Below are 23,534 nucleotides of genomic sequence, written 5' to 3' on the forward strand. Positions count from 1 at the left end.
TACATCTTAAATTGGTAATTTAACTAATGATGTATTAATATTTGTATTGAATACAATTAATTATATCTACCTTTTGTAGCTTCGTTGTAATTAAATCATGTATTGATGCGCTTTGGATGTACTCCCATTTTCAAAACTCACTGTACTTGAGCCCAAAATGGAGTATATCTGAAATGCATCAACATATGATTTAATTATGGTGCTAAGAAAGTTAGATAATTGTACTCAATATAAATATGATGATGATCTTAGCAGAAAAAAAATTTATAATAATTTTTTAATGTATTAATAGTTTATTATAGATCTAAATTCCACTTATCTGATTATTTTTTACACTTTAAAATGTTTTTTTACAGTTAATTTTCAGTGGTGAATATACGAAAGCGATGAACAAGGATTGGCATAGCGGCCACTTCTGCTGTTGGCAGTGTGATGAATCTTTGACTGGTCAGAGATATGTTCTTCGTGACGATCATCCTTATTGCATCAAGTGTTACGAATCTGTCTTCGCTAATCCCTGTGAGGAGTGCAATAAGATTATTGGCATTGATTCCAAGGTATTAATTTTTTATTTATATTTTGTATAAGATTTTCTTATCTTATTATTGTGAATAAAAATAAATAAATGAAACACTAAACTACAACTTTTTCATATAAAACATTTTCTTAGATCATCCAATCCGATAATTTAAGAAAAGATTAAATCTTTATACTTCTTAGATATGATAAAAAATTAAAAGAGTCAGAAGAAAAAATAATACAAAGATCTGGCAGAAAATGGGTTCTGCTTCCTTTTTATCCCATTTGTGGGGAAGAAATCATGGATTTTTGAAAAAAATTACTGAGAACCAAATTTCTGAATTTAATACTTTCTGAAATTACCTTGAAACTATTCTCAGGTTAATTCTGTAATGTCCAGGTGGTTTTCTCAAATTGTTTTTTGTAATATCATATACAAAGAATGAATAGGCCTTTTATTATGTTGCTATTTTTATGTCTATACATCACTATTTTAAAACAAAATGTTTTTGCTTTTAACGTGCAATTTTAATTAATGGAATATTATGTGATTTTATATTTAAATTACATTACTTGTGCTTTATTTTTACCAGTGAATTTGGAACTGAATACCTCATTCTATGTTGAATGTTAACAAAATCTTAATTGTTCTTGCTTTATTCCCCATTCAGTTAACCAATACAGTTTCATTTTATTATTGAAATCGACTATTTTTTTAATTTATTTGATTGTATGGCTCAAATATAGCTGAAGAAATTCATTTTTTTTTTGTCTTCAGTCATTTGACTGATTTGATGCAGCTCTCCAAGATTCCCTAACTAGTGCTAGTCATTTCATTTCGGTATACCCCCAACATCCTACATTCCTAGCAATTTGTTTTACATATTCCAAACGTTGCCTGACTACACAATTTTTTCCTTCTACCTGTCCCTCCAATATTAAAGCGACTATTCCAGGATGCCTTAATATGTGGCCTATAAGTCTGTCTCTTCTTTTAGCTATATTTTTCCAAATGCTTCTTTCTTCATCTATTTGCCGCAATACCTCTTAATTTGTCACTTTATCCACCCATCTGATTTTTAACATTCTCCTATAGCACCGCATTTCAAAAGCTTTTAATCTTTTCTTCTCAGGTACTCCGATCGTCCAAGTTTCACATCCATATAAAGCGACACTCCAAACATATACTTTCAAAAATCTTTTCCTGACATTTAAATTAATTTTTGATGTAAACAAATTATATTTCTGACTGAAAGCTCATTACTATATCATCAGCAAATCGTAGCATCTTTAACTTTTCACCTTGTACTGTTACTCCGAATCTAAATTGTTCTTTAATATTATTAACTGCTAGTTCCATGTAAAGATTAAAAAGTAACGGGGATAGGGAACATCCTTGTCGGACTCCCTTTCTTATTATGGCTTCTTTCGTATGTTCTTCAATTATTACTGTTGCTGATTGGTTCCTGTAAATGTTAGCAATTGTTCTTATCTCTGTATTTGATCCCTAATTTTTTAAAAAATTTTATTCCAGTCTACGTTATCGAATGCCTTTTCTAGGTCTATAAATGCCAATTATGTTGGATTGTTTTAGAAATATACTTAAAATATATGAGTATATTTACATTTGAGATTAATATGTATTAATTGTATTAATATTTAATAATAAGTGTTTTTTATTGTTTGTAGGTTTAAATAAATAATTTTTTAATATTTATGTTGATAATATCATTTATATTTAACTACAGTTAATAAATTTGTTTCATTGTTTTTTAAAAAAATTGTAATTTTAGTTAATATTTCCTCATTAAATTTAATATAAGTTTAAATAAAATCATATTAGTATCTTATTTTATGCTCTGTTTACTTAGTAAAGTATATTTAGAAATTATAAAGCAGTAATAGATGAATGTGATGCTGTCCAAGAATATTTTTTTTGCTTAATAAATTACACTAATGTTAAGTAAAATTCTACTTTTTGATGCTTGGCAAAAGATCAGTTAATGTAAAAACATATATTTTCTAGTATAACTTTGTTTTTTTATTTAAATTTCACAGTCATTTTTACAAAACATCTTTTTCATGATGAATATTATTTGGCAATATTTCATATACATATTTATATAGCTCATATATGTTTATCTAAATGTATCATTTGTTATGACAAACATGTCATAAATATAAATATTTTTTTTTTTATTTTTAGGCAAAAATAAAATATTAACGATTCAGTAGGTAGATTTTAATATTTTAATTTATGAAATAGTTTTGTAAAGCAAATGCAGTATAGATTTTCATTACATTAATTTATTATTATTTACTTTATTTTACTTCAAGAATGTTTCTTAGCACATTTTAGTAACCAATATTAAAACTGGAATATTTAAATCCATTAACGAAAGTTCTTTTTATTTCATTTTATATGTTTAACATACCTTTAACTAATTTTAATTGATTGTTTTATTCAGTATGTATGAACAATCTACAATTTTAACATCATTAATTAAATAATTACACTTTCGTTACAGGATCTGTCTTATAAAGATAAGCACTGGCATGAAGCATGTTTTCTCTGCAAGAAGTGCCACGTATCATTAGTTGATAAGCAGTTTGGATCTAAGGGAGAGAAGATTTACTGTGGCAACTGTTACGATACCCAATTTGCATCTCGATGCGATGGCTGCAACCAAATCTTCAGAGCTGGTGAGTCATCATTACCATCTCATTTTATCATTCACTATAAACATTTCAGTTCTTTGGTTTTGGGTTTTTTTGCCATTGTTTTCATAATTTTTATTTCTTTTTACCAAAGTATATTTCTGATAACCTGTTCGTAATCATTATTTGTTCTTTATTACAGTAGTATGGGGTATCTATCTTTTATTTAAAGTATATTACAGTCAATCATTTTTTCTTAAATATTTTAGCTTTACATACTAAATAAATATTATGCCCATACTATAATGCTATTAAAATTTGCCTGAAAGTTGTAGTGAATGATATTCCGTCTAAAAATATTAATGAAATTAAAAATTGTTTCTCTATTTTCAGCAGCGTTTCACATTTATTTCATTTAAAATTTTGTTCTTCCACTTTTATTGAAATACTTAAAAAAATACCTGTTTGATATTGTTCCACTTTGATTTTATCAATATTTACTCGTAATTATGTAGTTTTGATCATAAATGTATGAATCTTTATTTTGTGAAAATTATGTCACTCTATTTTATACAGTTGCATTAATAATTATGTAAATGTGTTGTCTTAGCATTCATAATTTTCTCAGTATTCAAGTCACAGTAACAGACATGGAATATGGATTTGTAGCGAAATAATTCCATTTTTATTTACCTTACGTTTTATCAGTTTATAGCTTTTTTTCCATTTTTAGATTATATTTTCTCCTAATATTTATTATTTATACTTTATTTTCCTTATCAAAGACAGCTTTCCTTAAACAATATGTAGTAATTTCATTTTTAACCTATTTTCTCATTTTTTTTGTTTTTTTTTAAACCATTTTGTTGATAGACAACATTTAGTTTTATCAATCGCCCTGCATTTTTTAACTGCATTTAGATTCATAATTTTACTCAGAAAAAAATCAAAAAAGAAAAGTACATTAAAATTAAATAGTAAAGATGATATAAATTTATGGAAATATAAAAAAAAGGCAAATTTTTTTTTTAACAATTCTTAAAAATAAAATATTTTAACAAAAATATTTTACATAGTTTGACTTTTTAATAATTTTAAGAATTTTTAATAACGTGGATTAAAATTACCAAGATTTCATTGTATTTTTTATTGTGCCTACAAATTTTTTTTAACTGATATCATTTGATGATTAATGTCAATGATTGTCAGTGTCAAATGATATCAATGATTAAAGATGTCATTTTTATTATTTTTTTTTTAATGATGTGTCGTACTCTTCTATTTACCATTAACAGTTGATCATTTTTTACATATTTGCTGCATATCATTCATTGGGAAGTAGCAGGATTGTTTATGTATCGCAGTCATGGGTTTTGAGGGTATTTCGATTTGTTTTATAAAGTACTACATTGATCTCTACATTGATTTTGTAGATGATCTCTGCATCATTTACATTAATTTGTAACATTCCACCAATATTTTTTATCATTACTATGTAATTTTAGTCCATTTTATTTTTACTAATATTACATATTTCATGGGATTTTGTAGTTAAATTTTATTGACATTTTTTGAAAATTATTATAAATTACAGATATTGAGTTGATTGCATTTATTTTATTAGTTTTGTAACTTTTTCTTCATTTTAAATTTCAGTTCTTTCTATTCATATAATTACTGAAAGTAACAATAATTTATTCCTTAAACAGCAACAGGTGCCCAGTTAAAGTCACTTAATGATAAATGAATTTTATACAATATAAAATTACTTTTTAGCATTTTTTAATTATTCAATTTGTTATTGTCAAATACATTTAACATATTAAGATCATGTAGAAACCAAGCAGTATTTTCATGGGTTATTTCCAATGTCAGATCTTAATATTAATAAATTTATTAAAACTTTTTAATAAAAGTAAGTTACTTGAAATCAATAGTTGATTGTTATCTATAATGGTATATATACTTATTTTAATTAGTAATTTTTAAATTGCGTACATGTAAGATTTAAATTAGAGAAAAGATTAGATTTAGGAAAATTTGTTTGTTCTTTCACCTTAAAATAAGGTATACTGTAGTTAGTTGTGGTGAATCATTAATAATAACAGTTTTGTGTATTTATAAAATTTATATTTGTTTTTGCTATATGTTCTTGATGGGTTGGGATGAAAAACTATTTTTTTTAAAAAACAAACCAAACTAAATTTTATAATTATAATGTTTTCAAAACCTTTGTCATATTATTAGCTGTTCTTGCAGCCGTACTCAGTTACTGATGCTTATTATTCGTGTTTATTATTCATCAGTTGATATTCTTCTTCTTCCTCATGTTTTTGGTTTCTACCTGCTACGATTACAGAAGCTGAACTTTCATCTTTTCCATGGAGGTCCTAAATTTTTGCATCCTGTTGGCTAACACTTGTAAAGTAGCTTAGGTATTCTCCCTTCTGTCATTCTTTTAACATGGTTTGTCCAATTTAGTCTGTACATTTTGATTTGCTCATTAAGGTTATAGATATTTAATACATTTCTGATATCAGTATCCCTCTTCCTATCCGACAAATAGTAACTCTGCAATATTTCTTAAAAATCTCATCTCTGCGCCTGAATTCTTTTTTCCATTTGTTTTAAAAAGAGTTTCTCAAAACTCTTTGTATGGTACCATTATAGTAATTAAATTTCTCAATTTTACGTGGAACATCTGATTCACCCCAGACTGAAACTTTATATCCTAAATAATTTACTTGTTACACTTGTTCTATGATTTCCCTGCTATGTGTGATTATTGATCTGATGATATCTTTACCATAGAAAGCCCATTACTTTTGTTTTTCCTGAGAATACTTTCATGTTATATTCTTTTGCTACTTTATTCAATTAAAAGAAGGCCTTCTGTTGATCTTTGGAATTGGGAATAATTACTAGATCATCTGCTATAGCATGGATATAACAAATTGTTTAGAATTTAATTCATATGTATAATCTGGCATGCTATCTCTCCAGTTGATATTATCGGTGATAATTTTTTGAACTTAGCAAACATATATAGAATGTAATTGAATACTGTCTTGTATTTGAACTGTGTGTATTCATAGCTGTATGGTTTTTTATGTTTGTATATTTCATAGTGTTAAGATGTGGGCCTTTTTTGTGTATATGTATAATATGAAGGTTGTTCTCATATTGTTGTTAAATCTAGACAACAACCTTGATATTTTAATAATGCCCACATATTAACATTGTTAAATATTATCAAACAAATAAACACACTAAAAATATATCTTCTAACTGAGCAGACACAATTCAGAACAATCACACTTTTCATTTACGTTCTAAATATGGTCTGCCTTATTTTCAAAAAAAAAATTTCCCAAACTTCTTAAAAATAAAGTGATTGGCTCTAAAAACCATGGTGAGAACAACAGTCACTACTGATGATCACAAAAGTAACTGAAAAAGTTATAATGTAATTTTTGAAATCATTTTATTTATTTAATATGGTTCAGTTTTTTATTAAAAAGTTTATAGTTTAAATAAAGCTTATTTGTACCAAATATTTATTGTGTAATTTTTGGTGATGTTAAATGTTGTTAATGTGTGTAATTTGTAAAATTGTTAGTGATTGCTCTAATTAACAAACTATCCAATAAATAAGATTGTTCTATAATTGTTCTTGGTGCCTTGAATTATGTTCAGGTTAATATAATATAGTTTAATTAACTTTATATCAAAGAGAAATTAACCGTTAATTAAATGAATACTGTTTTTTTGGTTTTATTTTTTTTAATGGTAGCTACTAATCATTCATACTTTTCATAATTTTTTTCATTGAAGTCATTTTGTTAATAAATTTGAAGATAAATATATATAAATTTAACACCTATTAATGATTTTTGTCATTAATACATGGTCCTTAACGATAATTAAAAAAAAGATGGGTGAACACAATTCTCTTAGTGATCAATTTTTCATATAAATTCTACAATTTAAAAAATACTCTCATAAGTACATCTATACACACATGCGCACTCGCACACACCATACACACACACACACAGAGAGAAGTGAGGGGGGGGGAAGTTAGATTAATTTTTATACTATCCTCATAAATAATATTTTCATGTAACAGTACACTGTAAAGATCTAAAGGTAATATTATTACTAAATCAGAATAAATTTATTACTGTGCAGTTTTATGCACTGATGTATTAAGAAGATGAATTGTAAAATTAACATATTGTCCACTGTTTGTATAGCCTGTTGTTTTGTGTTGTTTATTTAACATATATCTTTAGTATGAAGCTAAATATATATATATATATATAATATGTTTAATATATTATTGTACATGGTTGTTTGTACATAATATGTTGTATATACACTGCTAAAATCAAGCCATATTTATTATAATAGCATTTCTTAAATACTAGGAAGAAAAACATATGTAGCCATTAAGAATGTTATAAAATAAATTATATTACATAAAATAATTTTAAGTGTGAATGAAACTTGATAAATTAGTTATGTAATTTTGTTTTATAATACACTACAATAATATGTATAAATTAAGAAAATCAAAAGAAATTTACCAAAATAGATGTGCAATGAGGAAAAACTAATATTTTATGGTCACTTAAATAGATTGTATGAAATTACATTAATAAAACAAATATTTAATTTTTTCAAAACAAATGAAAACTTAAAATGTTTCAAAAACATTGAAAAAGATCTAAAATTATTAAATATTTCTAAAGAAATAATTTTCGTCAAGATAATCTTTTAGAAAACTAGTGGATGAACCAAAATTTCTAGAAAAATGCAAAAGGAAATACATTAAGTGAATCGAAGAAAGGATAGAAAAGTTAAGGTAGCAAGAAACAATTTTTGAAACGAAAGAAGTCAGGACTATGCATACATGAGCCTAAGACAGTCCAATCATAAACAAAAAGAAGCAACTATGGTAAATATCCCTCTCTTTCTTCTGTTTTAGCCTCCGGAACCATCATAAGGTAATACTTCAGGGATGAAAATGAGGATGATATGTATGATTGTAAATGAAGTGCAGTCATGTACAGTCCCAGGTCGACCGTTCCTGAGATGTGTGGTTAATTAAAACCCAACCACCAAAGAACACCAGTATCCACAATCAAGTATTCAAATCTGTGTAAAAATCCTAGCCTTACTAGGATTTAAACCTTAGAATTTTCAACTTCCAAATCAGCTGATTTGTGATGACGAATTCACCACTAGACCAACCCGATTATGCTAAATATACCTAGCATTGTCTAAAGTGTTCACTAAATAGAAATTAGCATCAAATGTTTAACTCTATTAATGTTGGTATTGTTGGTATAAATCTCATAAGTCTTAATATTTAGTATATGCACTGAATATAATATATTCAATATCAGTGCAGAATTTTTATGTGAAAAATTTTCAAAAATTAATTTACTCATAATTCTTTTTAATAGTTTATAATTCCATTACATGTTACATGAATAAATAATAGAAATTGTGGTGGTAGTTTCTGTTTGACCTTTTTTTTTTTTTTAATTGCTATACCAACTTACTCCTGAGGCCGGACCTACTGTGAAGCACTATACAGCCCCGGGAGATGTCTTTGAGCTCGCTGGTAGAATCTTGCTGCTTGATTGCCTGCCTCTAACCCGTGGGGTTACGAGGTCGAATCATGTCATCTCTGTTCCCCCATTCCAGGAGCTGGTACTCAGTCTTGATGCCTTTGCTTCTAGCTGATACCCAACAGGAAGTCCTAGCTGGAAATGCAGTCGTTTAATGCTCGGGGGTTCCGAAGTCCCTGTGCCTCACAGCCACTGCTCACCTGCGCATGTGTAGGTGAACAGCAGCTCCGCAGGGTGCTATCCACCCCCCTTGCTACTCGTTCTTTTTTCCGCATTACAGTTGTTATAATCCCCACTGTGAAGTCATACACCCATTCTCCTTGGAGCATCTTCTGTATCATAATATTAGCAGTGGGCATGCCTACTGTCTCTGTACAAAACTGCCTTTCTTCCAGTTAAAGTCAGTTCTGTTTAAGTCTGCAACCCACCGGTTTGGACTAATGGTGAACGCATCTTCCCAAATCAGCTGATTTAGAAGTTGAGAGTTCCAGTGTTCAAGTCCTAGTAAAGTCAGTTATTTTTACATGGATTTGAATACGATCATGGATACTGGTGTTCTTTGGTGGTTGGGTTTCAATTAGCCACACATCTCAGGAATGGTCGAACTGAGACTGTACAAGACTACACTTCATTTACATATCATTTTCAATCATCTTCTAAAGTATTTTCTGAAAGATAATTACCAGAGGCTGAACAGGAAAAAGAAAGTTCTGTTTAAGTCACTATAGAAACAGAAGAAGTTAGGATAAATTATTTTATGTTTCATAAAATGGTCACATTATCTTCTGATTGCTGTGGTCTCTTTGCCATGAGGTTATGTCATTTACCGTCATTTGCCATTTTATAAAAATTATTTATTGTTATTTTTTTTCAACAAGTTGTTCAGGTTTAAATCATTAAAATTTATTTAAATAGTATAGTTAATTGTTTAAAATATTTTTTGATGTAGTATTTTAAGTATCTGATTTGAAAATTTTGGAGCAGTTCACTTGAAATTACCCAAAAATTATTTTTTATTATGATTTATCAAGTCATGGCTTTAGTTTATGGAGTTCAGGAAATGGAAATTATTTTTAAAGGTTTAGTAAAATTCTACACATTTTTGAAAAATCATTCTTTTTCTAAATATTTCAAGTTTTTTTCCAGAACATCTTTCTAACATTTTCAATAAAGAAACTTTCTGAGATGCTTTTTGAATTACAAACAAAATGTCCTATGTGATACATACTCGTATGTCATGACAACAAATACACTGTTACATTCAACATCTTAGGAGCATAAACTTTTAATTACAGTAAACATTACATTGCACAAACTGGACATATATTAAAAACAAAAATGCAGTACAACATATAAGCATTATACACAAAATTAGCATCAACATTTTTGTAAATCGCATTTCAATAAACATCCACATAAATATAATAATAAATTAACTAAAATTGGATTTTTATAAATATATATCTGTGAGTTCAATACAGTTGAATGTGAAATTACAAGCGCACAAAATTTTATAGAAAAACAAATAAATGGATAAATACAACGCAAACATGAAACTATACAGGCATCTTAACAATTTAAAAATCAGTTCCATCAACTATATTGCTACTTACAACTCCATGACTGAAATTGCTGAATAAAATTTCTCAAAAGATCTTCTGAAAGAACTTTTCCAAATATTTTAAAAGCGAGACATTTTTATGCACATCCTTTTTCAAAATTTGTTTTTTTTTCTTAATAATTTTACCATGTAAATTCAAACCTGTATAGAAAAAAAATTATATGGAAATTTTATAGCTTGTAAATGAAATTATAAACTAGAATGGGATTCAATCCCAGTATATTACAGGTGAAAGGCTGAGGTACTACCACATTAACATGGAAGGTCAGCGCATATTCAAATGTATATCAAAATATCTAAAACATATAACAGTGGCATATACTGGTTGTTTAATGACAGACACATTTTGTACTGATGTTCATATCTCACTTCTGTCTATGATTATAAATGTTTTTAAAGAATTAGAAGAAATTGCGTAATTATAGTTTTATTTTTACAAAACTGACCAAATAGTTTTAATATAGGTATGAAAATGTCAAAAGTAAATGAAAAGCATTACACCAAACAAAAGTGAATTTATTCAGTTTCTCTATGTTAAACTTGCTATGTGTGTTTATTTAATCTTGATTGGTTTATCATTATTATAACAAACATTTAAAAATAAATTCCTGCTATTATATCATGTTCAGATTACTTTATTAGTTATTATCTTATTATGAGGTATATACATATTGATTTATCTTTTGCTGATATTTTCAGTTGTTAAATTAATCTCTTTGACAGCTGTTGTTGTTTTTTTTTTAACATAAAATTAATTATATTTAACATAATAGGAAAATACATACTGTCTAATGTTTTTCTTTGTTTTGGTATGATTATTATGATTTTGTTTTTGATTTATGTTAAATAGTTCTCCTATTATTATATCTGTATTTATTGTTTGTATCTCTATTTTTTTAATCTGTTTTCATTAGCTAAATTGGTTTGATTTTACATTTTAAAGATGATTTATTGGTTATATTTATGATAAAATTGAGTTTGTTTGATTACAATATGATAAATGGGATGTTTGAAATACCTTTAACTTATCTCTTTTTTATTCTTGTTTCATTTATCTAATTTACTCTTTTATTTTATGATTTCAAGGTACTATTTGATATTTCTCAATTGTTTATTATACAAACTGGTAATTATTTATACAGATGTCCACATGAAATATTGCACAGATATACACGTGAAATATTGCATATAATTTAATATACTTTGAACACTTATGTTCAATAAATTTTTTAAAACTTTTATTAAAATATACTTAACTGAATCTAAAAATGAATTTTACCTTATAGAAGTATATGATTTTAAAATGAAAATCAACATTTTTAAAAATAATCTTTTAAAAAAGTTTTTTATAGATTAAAATATTCAACTAACTTTATTAGTTTAGTTAAGAAATGTGAACAGTATGACTAATAATTTTTATAGAAGGTTTTTTAACAGTTAATGCTGAAAATATTGCTAATTTTTTATTATAGTAAATATTACATTATATATAACAAATACTCCTACTATAAACGTGTTATTTTTCCTAAATAACAAAATTCTTCTGCATCAAAGCAGATATCGTAAATATTTTATCATAACACTACAAAATACTTTTAAAAGAACACTTTATTTTATTTTGAACAATAAACTGTAAACCAGACCAGATTTAATAGTAAGTACGTTTTTATAACTTACTTTAAAATGTTTTTATTGTGTGGATGTTCAATGATTGATCCTGTTGTCATACTAGCACTGGCTAATGTTATTTCTATTCTATGCATACACAAAAAGAATCATGTTTTAGTAAACTTTAATTTTATAAATATATTATATAAACGTACAAAAATGCATAAAAATGATGTATTCAATGAGCAAACACAATTCCAATATAGAACACTTTTTTAACCACATTCTAAATATGTCAAACTCAAAAATACTGATAGTACATAACATCCTCTGATGGCGTAATGAGAACAAAATTTGCAGTCACTGACAAAGACTGCAAGAACAACTAAGGATATTTCAAGGTAGATTATTAAAAATTATAGTATTTATTTAAATTAAGTTCAAATGGTAATTTATTAAGTTTTAAATAATTTTCATTAACAGTCATAGAAAAAATATAATCTTATTATGTTTCCATTTTAATTTTTAATGAAACTGATTTGTTAAACAAATTTATTTAATAGAGCCCAATATTAATCTATTGATCAATTTTTAAAAATACTAATTAAAAAAATAAAAACCTTAATATCTATACTATCATATAAAGAGGAAGAGGATTTTTTTTGGTTGGGATAAATGAAAAAACTACCTGATCTATCACTACTAAATTTTTACCCATGTTTCTTGACATAACTGAGGAGGATATATTTGATCTCAAAAAAAAAAAAAAAGTATATGTAGTAGTAGAAGTTTGCCAGTTAAAGCACCGACCTTAATGAATTGAATTAATGAACTGTGAACAGGATTTGAACTGAATGATTAGAAACAATTTAATGAATAAATGTATGCTTCAACTGGATGCACAAACTTTAATGAATTGTGAACTGTGAGTGTCTATTTTCACGTCGTGAAAATAGATGTTCATAATCAATCAGTTCAAACTTACATCTAAAAACCAATTTTTAGATTTTTTGAGTTTCATTCATAGTTTCTACAGTTAAAATTGATTTTTGAATTTTTTTGAAACAGTGTTATTTTTTTAATTTCTTAGTATCAAATGAATTAATCATCCTGATTTTTGTTGAGTGTTATCTTCAAGTCAATAAACCAATTTCTAGATTTTTGAAATTTGACCTTGAAAGGTAATGAAGTAAGGTAAAAAAATTTTGAACGATGATTTTAAATTTTCCCAATTTGGACTATAGTAAACGAGATGTTCAGTAGATTTGGGCTTGCAAGTACTCTTCAGGTAGATATTTAAGAATCTTTTCGGGTTTTTTTAACGGGTGCGAAGGTATAGATTTCTGTGGCTCAACCACCACAACCATTGCCACCATTACTATATGTGTGACTGGCTGCTACTGCCTCCAGTTACTTGACTAATAAACATAACATAAAAAGATTGACGGCTACAGGAAACACAAATAACCATATAGCACAAGCGAAGCTGCGACGGGGAGCTAGTACGTTCATGACTTTGTTATACTATTATTTGTAATTTTTATTTATTAAAATGAACTTTAATCACAATTTACTGTCCCAGAAAATATAGCAAGAATAGCAATATTAAGGGTGAAAGTATGGTAATCATGTCAAAAATGGGGTATCAGGTTTTTTGCAAATTATTACATTTTAGTGTCCAACTAGTTTGTCTAGACCAAAAAACATTTGTATGTATGTGTGTTGCACTGCTTTTGGGCCTTATATATCAGGATTGACCAAACCGATTTTCTTGAAATTTAGCTGAAATATTTCTACATATGAGGCATTAATAATTTTAATTTTTTCAAAATTTGTAAAGGGGGTGGGGGATGTTTGAAAAGCTATTTTTGATTTTCTCCAGAGGTATTTTAGAGAAAACTGTATTAAATCAAATTTGTTACATACAATGCATGTACTCGTATAAATAGTCCAAAAAATTTTTTTTCCAAAAACTAGACCCCCACCTCTTAAAATTGAAATATATGTTTTTTGTTCTTTTGCCCTATCTTCATTTAATTTATATATTTAAAAATATTTTTTTGGAAGTTTATACTTCATATATAGAGCTATCAAGAAATGTCCAAATTTTTTTAAAATTATAGATCTCGAACCCAAAATACAGAAGAGATTTTGAAAATTAAATTTTCCTTATTTTAGTCTTAATTGAAGGGATGTTAGATTTATAGAAAACTTTATCTGAGCAAATTTGTTAAGCTTTACATATATATGAATATTTTTAGAAAAACGTTTCTTAAAATTTATTCCCCACTTCAAAAAAATATATTTTTTACTCTAACTTTTTTATTTTATTTTATGTCTTACAATAACTTGCAAGCTTTTTTTTTAATACTTATAATTTATTTTGTATTTTGTGGTGCTGATATGATCAAGATTTTACGGCACATTCCCTTTATCAGTTATGACAAATGAGAGCAAAATTTTTTTTGTATATGTAAAGTAGCAAAAGCCCCATTTATATCATAATCTAAATAATGTATAATTATATACTGTACAAATGGCAAATAAAAATATTTTTTTCATTTATGATGCATTTTTAATGTTATTACATAAAATAAGAAATTTTATTGTGCTCGTGTAAGAGCTAAACATTATTTTTAAGAGAGCCATTCAAACAGTTGTTGGATTTTATTTTGGTTGCCATTTACAAAAGATTTTTATAGGTTGAGCTATATTGAATCGTATATTTAAATGTTTTTAATATTGCGTTTCAGTGAGTTCATACATTTAAATGTTCAAAAGATGCCGGCAAATGCTAATTAACTTGTGTTTTAAAGCAACATATTAGTCATACCCATATGTATTTGCATATTTAAAAAAGTATATATTAACATATAAAGGTTCAAATTAAATTAGCAAAATTTATAAAAACAAAAATATTTCTGAGTTAATATTGATTCGGTATAAAAAGTTATAAGTTTTAAAAAAGTTCATTGTTGTAAATTGTAGTTGTTAATTGATATAACTCTTACATATTTGAGTTATTTATTTTTAAAATTTGGCTATTGTTTAAAGCAAATTTATTTCAAATAATGCCTCTATCCACATTATTTTACCATTTTATGAAGTTATCAGACTAATGTGCACATTTCATATGGTATTGAAACCAACGGTTTATCACTCCATAACTGTGAGTTTATTGCACCATTTCAGTATTACATGGGCTTTGTATAACGGTTATTACAGATATCAATGAGGGTCCAATCATTCTTTGTGATGATAAATGTACGTAATCTAATACAACCTAAATTATTTTAAATTTTAATTGGTTGTCATCATTAGCTACAAATAAATGTTAATACCCTACAATAAAATGTGTTTGGCCATCGTTTAACAATTTAATGATGGAGTATTATACTTATATAAAAGTGTAACTTAGCTCAGTAAATACTTATATGGAAAAAGTGGATTTAAGAATATGCATTTAGCACCCTCATAACACATAAGCCATCGTTTAGTAATACTTAAAAGTATTTTATTATACATATGTATTTGAGAAATAATCTTTATGAATGTTTTCATTATTTAATTTTGTTTAATTAATATTTATTTGTATATATTTAAGTCTATTTAGCACCAGCTGACAAGTTGTAGTGGTTAGGATCTGACTTGTAATATCAGCTGGTCTTGATTTTTTTATTCTTTATAGGCAACTTTTAGATTGCAATATTAAAATAATAGAAATATTTTTAAAAATTAGTAAATTTATTTTTCTTTTAAATACCTAATATTGCATAAAATATGAAATATATTTACCAATGATAAATTTCAGTATTACTTCACTTAATTTAGGCATATTTAGTTTATAAGATTTCATTATAGTAAGAAAGGTTCATATCAGAAAGAACCAGCCATTAGTTATTGATTACATCATGCCAAAATTAATTAAAATTTACATATATTTTTTATTGTGAATAGAAGCCATGATAATTATATTTAGCCAATAATTTTATTTATTTTTTCAAATTGGTCTCAAAATGTCATATTGTAATTTAAATATACTTTTTAGTTTGATTATTTATCTTAGATATGTCTTTCAGGAATAATTTTAAAACTATGTAAGATTACATATCAAATGTATAAGATAACCAATATTAGAGCAAAATGTACCGATATAAAAAAATTATATTCCTTGTTTGTTAAAATAAACAAAAAAAAAAAACAGCTATTGAAAAAAGTTTGTTTTATATAAAAACAAAATTTTATAACATTCTAATATAAATAAGAGATGAAGGAACCAAATAGTGGTGCCAAAAAAGATCTTTTGAAAACAAAATTCCTTATTGTGTCATCTTTTTTTTTAATTTCTTTTTTTAACAATTATTATCAATGATCTGATAGACTTTTTAATGGTGGTTTCCTTTTTCTATTACCTTAATAAAGCCTTTTCTACACTATAAAACAAACATATATTCAAAAATAATCAGTTCATTTACAAAATAATATACTTGCTCAGATACTCATTGACACTATTACTTTCCTGTCTAGCACTATATCAGAGCTATAACTTTAGGCATATGCAGTTTTCACTGGATGTTGATGTTTTGACACCTAAGGAACCCAAAAAATCAGATGGAAATTTTCTGGATGTTTGTATGCACATGTGTGTGTGTTTGGTGTTGCACTACTAATATATTCAGAACTACTTGACCAATTTTGACCAAACTTGGTCAGATTACTTCTATGTATGGGGCATTACTGCCATTAAATTTTCAACTTAAAAGGTCAAAAGGGTGAGGCTGTAATCAGCAAGGTTATAATCTCAATATTTCACCTAATTAAGGTCTTATTTTTCTTAGGCACACTTGTTAACAATTAAAAATTAATAATATTTGCAAAAAAAGATCTTTTGCAAAATTGCACCCCACACCCCAAAAAAATGCTCTAAATAAACTAGCATTAATATACAGCTGTTGTAATCTTCTAGGTTGTGACATCATAGGTGATGGTATAATTAAATAAATGAATAATATTTAAAGTGTAAAAAAGTATTTTAAGTGGCTGCTAGTACCTGCGCGAATGAAATACGCGCTTTAGTTAATTAACAAAAAATATAATCAAAATTATAAATATTTTTAATTAAGTTGTATGTAAGCAATGCATCAGAAAAAAGCTGCGACGGGAAAATCCTACAACTGTATTGTTAGCTTTTTTTTTTACATCAAGGCAAAACTAAATAATGTAAATGATTGATAACATACATAAACATTCATCATAAATTAAAATTCAAATTTGAATAAGAGCATGGTAAACTAATCAGTTTTCTCTACAAAACTATTATATAACACAAGTAACAAAATGATAATTTTATAATATATAAGAAAGGATCAATGACAGTTACAATTATTAAGAATTCCTCAAACTATTCAACAAGTATATCATTTGAAATCATATGTATTGAAGTTGACGCAATAAAACACCTAACCACCTAACAAGCCAGATGAATGTAAAACATACACACCTTTACAAAATGAAATAAAAACAAAAAATAAATTACAATAAACTATATAAATTAAAATTCAAAAAAGTAGCTCACAAACAAATTTAAATAAAAAACTTCGAACACATTGTAGCTTTCAGATAAAAAAAAATATTATACTCGTATTAACTGTACAAAGTTCTACATTGAATAGACAGGACACAGCTGCCAACAAAGATATAATAAACACCTTAATCTAGTACAAACAGTAACATGGTTAGCAGTTGCCAACCACCTTAGAAAAATAAATAAACAACAAACAGGATTCTAGATAATTCTATATGTAGGCAAAAAGGACATATTTTAACATAATTCTACATTATGAGGAAATATATAAAAACAAAAGATTTAATAATAATATTCCTATGATTAGTAATGATTACACAACTGCATAGAAAAAATTTCAGCTGGAGTGATAGTGTGTCAGTTATAGTTTTTCGATGATCTTACTGATTGATATTGTCTATCAATATATGGTAGTGAAAAACATTTTTATACAGGAATGAAATGTTCGTTAAATTAAAGATTTATTTGATTTTGTGTAATTCTCACATTGAACATATCATAGTGAAAAAAAAATTATCTTTTTTCATAAAAACAGAAATTTTTATGAAGTCTTACAGTTTTTCTTGCAATTATAAGAGAATGGGAGAAAGGACTTTAAAAAAAAGACGTTAAACATGAAAACATAAAAATGGGCACTAAAACTAAATTCAATAATACCAACATTCTGGCCTTCGCAGACATTATTGCAATTTTCACAAGAGATGTAGATGAGACTAAAATCAAAATTCAAAACCTAAGTGAATGTGCAAGCAAAATTGGTCTTCAAATTTCTTTAAAAAAAAAGTAACAACTGGTTTTCCAATGACTCTTCAATAAAGAAATAAGTAGAGTTTAAAAATTTAAATATTTGGGAGAAATCATATCACAAATTTAATTGAAAAAATGGGATAAAGAATAGAGTAAGAAAAATGGAAACTGCCTATCATCTCATGAACATTTACTATAAAATATCCCATTCATATAACTGAAAATTGTGGCACTATAAAACTGTAATCCTACTAGAAGCACTGTATGGGGCAGAATGTCTGCAATTATTTTCAGAATACAAAATAGCAAAAGTAGAAAAAATAATTTTAAGAAAAAATTGAAAAGTGAAAAAAAAATTTACAAATATACAGAAAAACTAGGGGACAATCCAGAAAAGAAAATTACAGTTTTATGGACATTTATACAGATTGTAACAACCAAAGATCGACAAAACAAATTTAATTTCTATATAAACAGAGCCACAAAGACAAACCAGTTTAAAGAATTAGAAACAAATCTAAAAACATTAAACTTTTCTAAGCATCTGTGCTAAGACAGAGATGAATTAGAAAAGTGATTCGTGAATCTAAGTTTCCAGAGAGAAAGAAAAAGAAGGATATAAACCTGAATAGAAGTACAGAAGAAAGCAACAACCAGAGCACAAGAATGAAAACCTTTTGGGAAAAGAAAAAGGAATTCAAAACTGTGCAAACGTGATTCATAGTGGTTGGAAAGAAAAGAAAAACAAGAGTAATTTTCATTTAAATCAATAAAATATTTAGACTTATTATATAAATGAATTGTGTGTGTTTTGATTATTATTATTTTTTAAATCTTGTTTGGTTAACTAAATTCATGGTAAATGCTGTAAGCACAATGGTAAAAGTAGTGTTCTTTTATAAAATCCATTTAAATAAAATACTGACATGGGAAAGGAAAAAAGCAGTAAAATGATCTTGACTTTTAAAGTTACTCATATTTTCATTTTATATCTTATAACCTTGTGTGAAGGGCAAGTTTTATGGAAAACTATTGTAGTTAAATTGTTTATTGTATCATAAAAATATATTAATATGCATTATAAAAAAATGATATAAAAATTATACTTAGAATTTTATTATTAAAACTTAATTAATTTCTGTTATTATATTATTTTTAAATCTCTTTATATTAATGGTGTAATACCAGTAATAAAATATAGTTATCATCTCATCATTAATTAGTTATCGTTCTATTAATTTTTATTTTTTTTTTTTAACTTTTACTAATGTTACTTATTAAAAATTTTTTATCTACATATTAAGAATTCAAGATGGTTATCAGAATAAAATAACAAAGAGAATGCTTAAGAATAGTTTACAAAAATTAAAAAGTATGAGTTTGATGATCATTTTAAATATATTAAACAGTAATCGTCATCTTTCAGTTAGTTCTTTGGGTGGGTGAGGAACTGAGTCTCATCTCGTGATATTTTAACAGCAAAAGTAGTTTTTTGTAATATTGAAAAAAATCAGATCAAAATATAATTAATATTTATTAGTTATGCTACTCCATAAAAAAAATAAATTTATAATAAAGAAATTACTGTAGACATTTTCTGAAAGGAACAGGGGAAAGTGATGAAAAATTGTAATTAGAGCAACATTACAAAGATCAAATTTAACAAATTACAAACTGAAATGGTAATATTCCACATTAATATAAAAAATATAAATGAATAATATGGATGAAAGAAAGCAAAGATAATAAGTTGATAAACTTGGATACAATCAATTAACAAAACCCGGTGGGGGATTCCTTGGGGGTTCCTCATTAGTGGCAGGGCATAAAGACTAGAGAGGTGGTACACATAAATTTAAAAAATGGAAAAAATATACTTTGTACAAAATTGTCACCTGCATGCTCTTTATCAAATATTAGTAATTATCCTATATTAAAGAGCTAAGTTTTTTTTTTGGCATTTATCTCTTGTTTTATTTTTTTTAAATAGACACTGGAGGTTCATTATAAAATATTTTAATGGATTTAAAGTATGATTTTAACTTTCAAAATAAGATTATTAGTAGAACTAAGAAATGTTAATTATTTTAACTATTTTAAAGATAATGTTAATTATTTTTAAATAATTAAACTATTTTAGTACGTATGACTAAAATAATTTTTAAAAAAATGGATGAGGCAGGTTGAGTGGCCTGCCTCTCCGACCGATGGAACAGAGGCATTAGAAGGGTGGCTGGAACCAACTGGCAGAGGATGGTGCAGGACAAACAGGCATGGCGAGAACTGTTGAAGGCTTACCTATCGAACTAGACTTGAAGAGGCTACATCTTGTAAACGATTGAAACAGCTGTATAATAGTAATAATGATAATAATAATTGAATATTAGATTGTGGATACCGGTGCTGTTTGGTGGTTGGGTTTCAATTAACCACACATCTCAAGAATGGTTGACCTCAGACTGTACAAGGCTACATTTCATTTACGTTCATACACATCATCTTCATTCATTCTTTGAAGTAATACCTTACGGTGGTTTCAGAGGCTAAACAGAATAAGAAAAAATTTGTACTAGCAGAAGTTTAAACCAACATACCCTATTTGATTCCCATTCATTCAATCAAAATAATGAATTTTAAAAATTACTTTTAAGGAAAATCTTACTTGATATTTTATCTTTATATATATATATATATATATATATAAAACTTTAAACATTTACTTCCTGAGATGGAAGTCTACATTTCAATGGAAACATGCACTTGAAACTCCTGTGTCCTCTCTTTAAATGATTCATCATTTCTACATTCCAGAAGATATCTGTTTTATTTTATGTAGTTTTAATAGCTGTAATATAACTGTCTAAAAATTTAATAAATATAAACATTTAGCTTAATAAATTCTGAAGATTGATGTTTTGTGTTCTTCCTCATGAACTATTAATTAAAATCCTTTAATTATTGATTCTAATCTATTAAGTGATTAGATATTGTAAGGGTATGGTAGGTGTTGTTCTAGTATAACAGTCAGTGAGTGGTTCATTTAGGTGTGATGTAGTTAAAATTATATCCAGACAGCTTTAATTTTGTTATTAATATAGATAAATTTCTATTATTACTATTTTATTTGAAATGTTATCCATTCTTAATTGTTTTACAAATAATAAACGGTTTAGTTATGAATTTAAATCTTAACTGTCGTATTCTAGAGTTTAATATTCAATATTTACATTAAAAAACAAGATCTTTAACTCACAAGCTGCTCAAAAGCCATGAATTAATTAAGAATATAAAATTGTTACTTGTGAAATTAGAAAGTTTTTGTAATTACTGATCAATAAATTCTTGATAAAATTATTTATGAATTACTTGTATACTGATGACGTCAGAAACGTATTAAAATTTATGTATATCATTTAACTTTACAAAATAATTTTCTCAATGGTAAAGAAATGATCTGTAACTTCTTCCAATGAATGAATACCTTGACCGTTTTGTTTGCTGATTTAATGTTTGTATATGTTTATGCATATATTTTAAAATTATTTATCATATTCGACTTCTTATATCATGTGATATGCATCTACAACCAGTTTCTGTTACCTTGGAGTATTATAACTAGCAATTCTTTGAATAATTACTGCCATCTTGAAAGTTTTATATTAATTAGTTTTTTGAAATATATTATCTTTTTAATGGTTTGGTCTAATACTGCACAATTAATGATGACAATGCAGTTTTAATAAATATAGTCATTAATAATTATAAAATAGTTTTTTTACACTTAATTTTCAAAACCTGTTGTAAAACTTTATTGACCTACTATTCTAAGTGAATTACAATATCAAAAAACTTTTGTTACTTAACTATTGTAAGAAGTATATAAAATAGGGAATAATACTTTAAAGATTGAGTCATTAAAGTTTATATTACATAATATTGAGGCCAGCTCACTATTGTTATAAAGATTATTATTGTCAAAGTGGTTTCATACACGCCATCTATGTACAAGAAACACTCAAATGGTAGTTCAACAGAACACAAGTTATTCTTTTCTTTGATGGCGCCAATCTCCTTTTCCCGCTTAATTGTAGGCGGGAAAGTGATGTGTACCAAATTATATTTAATGTGTCATAAAGCCTATTAAATTATATATAATAACATAATGATTGCAATTTTTTAATCAGTTACATAGAAAATTTGTTATAATAAACCATAAATTGTTTAGAATGTTGTTAAATTTATTTTTAATCGTTATTTGTCAAGCACGAGTTGTTTGATAGTACCGATTTATTAGGGAATAAAAAGTAGTTCATCCAAAACATTAAAAGAAAAAGTCATTAAAATAATTATATATTATTATTATAAAAAAAAATTCTCTTCAACTTTACTGTAATTTGGTGTAATATATACAGAGCCATTTTTTACTTATTTCAAACGTAATTTAAATAAATAAAGTAGAAATTTGATAACGAAAAATATTAATGATTATTAAATAATTCGGAATAAAGATTAGTAAAAAAAAATTATTCGAAATGTAAAAAAAAAAAATACATTTCACGGCATTTTTTTTTTACGCAGTAATAAATATATTATTATCGGTTGAATTTTTTTCGGCTGTAAATTAACCAAATATAAAAGTGAAATAGAGGAAAATTGAAGAAGAGAAAAAGGGACAAGATAATTAGGGAAAACAGAATATAGTGAAAGGTTAAATTTTGTGAAGTTCTATATTGTTAATTTGTTTTAATGTTTTATCAAACTTTCAATTGTGTTCATTTAATCTATATATATATACTCAAATCCAGCAATAGCGAAGCATTGCCGGGTCTTCTAGATTATTATAAAATATTTCCTTTCCTGTTAAAAAGGTTTTTAGATAGTGGTGAAAATTTTTTCTTGTTATTTTTAAGTATTATATTTTTCTTGGTCGAAGGTTTTAATTAGTAGTAAAATACATTGAAATCTGAAAATAGCATTTTCCTATTTTAATAATTTAATGTACCTGTGTCATCTTTTCTGTCACATTTAATTTTTTTTTTCAAACTGAATAACTTTCCGATCTTTATGGCGGAATATCCTTTCGGACTTTAATCCGTAGGTCCCAGGGTTCGAATCCCGGTCAGACATGGCATTTTTCATGTACTATAAAAATTTATTG

The 23,534-nt window shown here is 26.2% G+C and overlaps 1 protein-coding gene across 10 annotated transcripts in view; it reads left to right on the plus strand.

Moving 5' to 3' along the window:
* Positions 1–23,534, plus strand: part of Lmpt (four and a half LIM domains protein limpet) — a 913,540-nt gene that overhangs the window by 787,508 nt on the left and 102,498 nt on the right. For 8 of the 10 annotated variants that reach the window (XM_075376627.1, XM_075376625.1, XM_075376628.1 and 5 more), the window contains 2 exons: positions 357–557; positions 3,048–3,222. In XM_075376627.1, the coding sequence (XP_075232742.1) occupies positions 357–557; positions 3,048–3,222 (376 nt within the window). The remainder of the gene's footprint in view (positions 1–356; positions 558–3,047; positions 3,223–23,534) is intronic. The other 2 variants (XM_075376630.1, XM_075376631.1) reach the window with 1 other exon arrangement.

The sequence above is a fragment of the Lycorma delicatula genome, chromosome 10 (genome assembly GCF_047948215.1).
Source record: "Lycorma delicatula isolate Av1 chromosome 10, ASM4794821v1, whole genome shotgun sequence".
Lineage (NCBI taxonomy): Eukaryota > Metazoa > Arthropoda > Insecta > Hemiptera > Fulgoridae > Lycorma > Lycorma delicatula.